Source organism: Camellia sinensis, chromosome 3, assembly GCF_055761805.1.
Source record: "Camellia sinensis isolate YWXY chromosome 3, ASM5576180v1, whole genome shotgun sequence".
Classification (NCBI taxonomy): domain Eukaryota; kingdom Viridiplantae; phylum Streptophyta; class Magnoliopsida; order Ericales; family Theaceae; genus Camellia; species Camellia sinensis.
The window spans coordinates 120,602,816-120,609,361 of NC_138963.1; the positions used below are offsets into that span (position 1 = coordinate 120,602,816).

The 6,546-nt window shown below is 37.2% G+C and overlaps 1 protein-coding gene across 1 annotated transcript; it reads left to right on the forward strand.

Annotated features, from left to right (window-relative positions):
* The first annotated feature begins 1,020 nt into the window (after positions 1–1,020).
* On the forward strand, positions 1,021–5,740 carry LOC145789012 (protein MOR1-like). The gene is made up of 4 exons (XM_082920644.1): positions 1,021–1,176; positions 1,295–1,472; positions 2,169–2,216; positions 5,421–5,740. Exons 1-4 carry the CDS (start codon positions 1,103–1,105, stop codon positions 5,562–5,564), a joined length of 444 nt encoding a protein of 147 aa, XP_082776770.1. The 5' UTR covers positions 1,021–1,102; the 3' UTR covers positions 5,565–5,740.
* Positions 5,741–6,546: the final 806 nt, after the last annotated feature.

Consider the following 6,546-nt stretch of genomic DNA (forward strand, 5'->3'; position numbering starts at 1 on the left):
TTCGGAGGTACCCATGTCAACACGACACGACATGGGTACGGGTACGAGATACGGCCGGGATACGGCTCATCACAAATGGATACGACTATGTTTTGCCCTAAATACAAAAGCAACGAAATAGCCCTAAATACAGAAGCAACGAAATAGCCCTAAATACAGAAGCAATGAAAGGAAAGTGGAGAGAGCAAGAGCCTGGTCTTCGACTTCTCTGATCCAATTGACTCGTCGTCGACCTCCATGACTTCGACCACCGTAAGCCATTGACCTCGACCTCCATCCCCTTCGACTTTGACAATCCAGTCGCCCTTCAACTTCGACGAGCTCTCTCTCTCACCTTCTCTCTCTCCCTCGCGATTGCGATCGCGATCGATCACTTCTTCCTCTGTCTCTGTGTCGCGTCTATTCTTCTTCATCTTCTGGATTCACATATATATACATATATAATATAACTATTATTATTATATAATAATAATAACTGAAAGTATTATTATTATAATAGTTATAAAGATGACAACAACTTATTATTATATAACTATTATATTATATAACAGTTATTACACATATAATATATTTATAAGATAATATATAATACATATTATAAGATAATATATATTTATACATATTAATAAAAAAAAATAAACACATGTATGTAAAATAAATTACATTATTTATTTTTTTATTTATTTTAATATAATTTGTTATTCCTTATTTATTATATATTTTTTACTTATAATATATATATATATATATATATGTCAATTAAAAGTAAAAAAATAAATTAAATATATTATCAATAAAAATAATACATAAGATAAAAAATAATAAATATATTTAAAAAATAACTATTTAACTCATCTTTATATAATAAATATATTTTTAAAAATTAACTATTTAACGTATCCCCGTATCCGTATCCAAGTTTGGATCCATATCCACGTATCTTCAATTTTTAATTTTGAAGTGTCCGACCCCCAGATACGCACCCGCACCTGATACCCATAGCCAAGTCCGTGTAACGTAGGGTGCCCTACATTTGAATTCTTGCTTACATAGTTTCCCCTGGCATGTACCTTTATGAGAATTAGGTTCATTGCTGGATGCAATGGAGAAAGCTATTAAAAGCAAAGTTACTAAAGCAGTTGTTCCAGCAATTGATGTCATGTTTCAAGCTTTAAGGTTAGCACTTGGCATATTTTACCATTTGAAAAAAAAGAAAGATACCAGAATGTGATGTTGATTTTTCTGTGTTTTGCTAATTTTGGGGAATTCTATATTTTGTTTTGTTTCTAATTAGTGAATTTGGGGCAAAGATAGTACCCCCTAAAAGAATTTTGATAATGCTGCCTGAACTCTTTGATCACCAAGACCAAAATGTCCGTGCTTCATCTAAAGGATTGACACTTGAGCTTTGTCGTTGGATTGGAAAAGAACCAGTGAAATCAATATTGTTTGAGAAAATGCAGGATACAATGGTATGCTTATTTTAGTCAGCTTTAATCTTTGGTTTGTGCATTTACTTCTAGATGTATACATTTTTATGGTTTTGCCCTTTTTTTTTATTATTTTAAATCAGAGAACCATACACACAATATTCTCAATTATGTTTGATGTCAAATATGAGTGTATTTCTTTCTAATGGATCGAGAATACTATTTGATATATTGACTCAAAATTTCTAGTAAATCAATATATGTGGGGGTTCTGTAGCCTCAACTCTATTTTAGTGTCCTAGGAAAGATGCCTATTCCCCTCTTAGTTTTTGGTTACTTATTAAATTATATATGTATATACAATGTAGCTCTGTTTTCTTTTCTTTCTTTTTTGTTTTAACAAACCCTTGTCACATGGTCCTTTCATCAATTTCATAAATCTCTATTCATAGTCTATCATAATTGGATTGGACAGTGAACAGTTTTGGATTTTTCTTTCAGAATACAAATCTTTTCAATTTTGTTTATGGAATTAGTGAATTTATGAATTTGGGAGGTACTCAGATTGATTGTTTCATAAGAGTCTAAAGAACATCTAGATTCATGTAGTTCACTAAGCTTGCTAATAATGTTTAGAAAGAAGTCTTATTTGGTTTGCTTTTAGTCTATCTCTCCCTCTCTTTTTTTTTTTTTTTTCTTTTCCCTGTGCATATGGCTAATGTGCATTATGTGATGCAGGTTCCATCTTACATTGGTTCGTATTGCAACAGTATGTTGCTGGATGATGTAAGTTTGATTTTTAGTTGAACTTTCTTCTTTTAGTAGCAAAATCAAAACATGAATTATTACTTATCAAACAAAAATATATATATATATATATATCCAAACATGAACGTCAAGTTTAAAACAATAAATTCATGTTTCATGTAGCTAATTATGAAAGATTGCAGTACATATGAATTTAGGCTCTGATTGCATGAGACATAACAATCTTAGAACTTGAAATTAATGTGATGCACACAGCAGAGCCACAGGGGCTGACAATTACAAGATAACAATCCATAATTCTATTTAGGAAATTTAACTGACTAAGATTTTGAACCACAAAAAAGAAAAGGAAACCTCCACATCATTGAGCCATAAAGACTGAAGCAACATTGCTAAACTCTAGTATTTATTTTAGCACGGGACTCCCGGTTTGAAAACTAAGTCCAAAATTGCACTTTTTCACACTTAAGCTTGAAAATAGGCCATCGGAGGCCAAAATTGTGCAACAGCCACGAGACGGCCCGGGGAACATGTCAAACACCTTGGGAGGGACCAATGTGAGTTGTGGAAACTAACGGAACTAGCACGGGACTCCCGGTTCGAAAACTAAGTAAAAAAATGCACTTTTTCACACTTAAGCTTGAAAATAGGCATCGGTGGACAAAATCGTGCAACAGCCACGAGATGGCCTAGGGAACACCTCAAACACCTCGAGAGGGACCAATGTGAGTTGTGAAAACTTACGGAACTAGCACGGGACTCCCGGTTTGAAAACTAAGTCAAAAAATGTACTTTTTCACACTTAAGCTTGAAAACAGACCTTCGGGAGCCAAAATCGTGCAACAGCCATGGGATGGCCCGGGGAACACCTCAAACACCTTGGAAGGGACCAATGCGAGTTGTGGAAACTTATGGAACTATCACGGGACTCTCGGTTCGAAAACTAAATCCAAAAATGAACTTTTTCACACTTAAGCTTGAAAATAGGCCATCGGAGGCCAAAATCGTGCAATAACCATGAGACGGCCTGGGGAACAGCTCAAACACCTCGGGAGGGACCAATGTGAGTTGTGGAAACTTACGGAACTAGCACGGGACTCCCGGTTTGAAAACTACGTCCAAAAATGCACTTTTTCACACTTAAGCTTGAAAATAGACCTTCAGGGGCCAAAATCGTGCAACAACCACGAGACAACCCAAGGAACACCTCAAGCACCTCGGGAGAGACCAATATGAGTTGTGAAAACTTACCGAACTACCATGAGACTCCCGGTTTGAAAACTAAGTCCAAAATTGCACTTTTTCACACTTAAGCTTGAAAATAGGCCATCGGAAGCCAAAATCATGCAACAGCCACGGGAAGGCCCGGGGAGCACCTCAAACACCTCGGGATGGACCAATGTGAGTTGTGGAAACTTACGAAACTAGCACGGGACTTCCGGTTTGAAAACTAAGTCCAAAAATGAACTTTTTCACACTTAAGTTTGAAAATAGGCCATCGGAGGCCAAAATCGTGCAACAGCCACGAGACGGCCCAGGGAACACCTCAAACACCTCGGGAGGGACCAATGTGAGTTGTGGAAACTTACTGAACTAGCACGGGACTCTCGGTTTGAAAACTAAGTCCAAAAATATACTTTTTTACACTTAAGCTTGAAAATAGACCTTCAGGGGGCAAAATCGTGCAACAACCACGAGATAGCCCGGGGAACACCTCAAACACCTTGGAAGAGACCAATGTGAGTTGTGGAAACTTATCGAACTAGCACAAGACTCCCGATTTGAAAACTAAGTCGAAAATTGTACTTTTTCACACTTAAGCTTGAAAATAGGCCATCGGAGGCCAAAATCATGCAACAGCCACGGAACGGCCAGGGGAGCACCTCAAACACCTCGGGAGGGACCAATGTGAGTTGTGGAAACTTACGGAACTAGCACGGGACTCCCGGTTTGAAAACTAAGTCCAAAAATGTACTTTTTCACACTTAAGCTTGAAAATACGCCATTGGAGGCCAAAATCGTACAACAGGCACGAGACGGCCCGGGAAACACCTCAAACACCTCGGGAGGGACCAATGTGAGTTTGGAAACTTACAGAACTAGCACGGGACTCCCGGTTTGAAAACTAAGTCAAAAAATGCACTTTTTCACACATGAGCTTGAAAATAGTTCTTCGAGGGCCAAAATCGTGCAACAGCTACGGAACGGCCTAGGGAACACCTCAAACACCTCGGGAGGGACCAATGTGAGTTGTGAAAAATTTCGAAACTAGCACGGGACTCCAGCTTTGAAAACTAAGTCGAAAATTGCACTTTTTCACATTTAGGCTTGAAAATAGGCCATCGGAGGCCAAAATCGTGCAACAGCAACGAGACAGCCTGGGAAACACCTCAAACAGCATGGGAGGGACCAATGTGAGTTGTGGAAACTTACGGAACTATCACGGGACTCGCGGTTTGAAAACTGAGCCGAAAAATGCACTTTTTTGCACTTAAGCTTGAAAATAGACATTCGGGGGGCCAAAATCGTGCAACAGGCACGGTATAGCCCGGGAAACACCTCAAACACCTCAGGAGGGTCCAATGTGAGTTGTGAAAACTTACGGAACTACCACGGGACTCCCGGTTTGAAAACTAAGTTGAAAATTACGCTTGAAAATAGGCCACCGGAGGCCAAAATCGTGCAACAGCCATGAGACGGCCCGGGGAACACTTCAAACACCTCGGGGGGGGACCAATGTGAGTTGTGGATACTTACAGAATTAACACGGGACTCCCGGTTTGAAAACTAAGTTCAAAAATGCACTTTTTCACACTTAAGCTTGAAAATAGGCCATCGGAGGCCAAAATCGTGCAACAGCCACAAGACAGCCCGGGGAACACCTCAAACACCTCGGGAGCGACCAATGTAAGTTGTGGAAACTTACGGAACTAGCACGGGACTCCCGGTTTGAAAACTAAGTTCAAAAGTGCACTTTTTCACACTTAAGCTTGAAAATAGACATTCGGGGGCCAAAATCGTGCAACAGCCACGAGACGGCCCGGGGAACACCTCAAACACGTCGGAAGGTACCAATGTAAGTTGTGGAAACTTACGGAACTTGCACCGGACTCCCGATTTGAAAACTAATTCGAAAAATGCATGTTAAATTGTATATTTTATGGATAAGATAATAATTGTCTAACTTGCATTTTTTTTTTTTTTGGTTTCATTTTTTTGCAGATTCGAGATTTGATATGGACATGTTTGGTAATTTGGAGGGTAGATGGTAGCTCATTTTGTGTTTTTGTTCATATTACCTTACATATATTTTGGTTGCGTTGTAAATTTTATATTTTTGTTTGTATTACAGGGCATGTTGGGTAATCCGCCCTTGATATTTTATTTTTGTTGATATTAGTAGACATGTATTTTGTTGGATATTAGGAGATGTGTTTGGTAATCTGCATGCGGTTGATATTATATTTTTGTGGATATTAGTAGACATTTTTTGTGGATATTAGGAGACATGTTTTTAATCCGCATGCAGTTCATATTGTATTTTTGTGGATAGTGCTGAAATTTGATTGTAATGTTTATGAAAATGAACAAATTTTTGTATTGATTTGTAATAGATATTTTATTGAACAGGTTATTGAAATGCGCAGGGAATTGTTACTGAAAAGAAAAAAATTTGGAAGAAAATAGTATCCCTATTTTCAAATTTTTTAATTTTTATTAGTAACAAAATAAAAAATGTTGCTATTAGCTTTCAAAAAACATGACGAATAATTTTGTCACTAATGATATAGTACCAAACAAATAATTTTGTCACATTTGCCGAATATTTCGTCGCTAAATTGAAATATTTGGTGACAAAAATTTTTTGTCATTAAAGAATTTTCTTTTTTGCTTATTTTAGTGACGAATTTTTTTGTCACCTTAATCCATATCATTGGTGAGGAAAACTTTCGTCACTAAAATCTATTTAGTGACAAAATATTTCGTCGCCAAAAACAATTAAAATAAAATATTATTTAGTTTTGGTGACGAAATTGATATTATAGAGAACGAAAATTCAACATTCGGAGACGAAACATTTCGTCGCCAAAAATCAAAAATAGGCAATGAAACTATTTTTCATCACCAGGTACTTTCAGCGACGACGTATAGGCCACGAACGTGGTGACAAATTTTTTTCGTCGCAGATCACTTTAGTGACAAAAATTTGATATTTGGAGACAAAATCAGTCTGTCACCAAAGGCCTTTTTTGTTGTAGTGATAAGAGTAAGGACTATGAATAGAGTTTACCTTCTTAAATGACTACAATCCATGGAATGCAAGACGATAAATCAATACATTTAAATA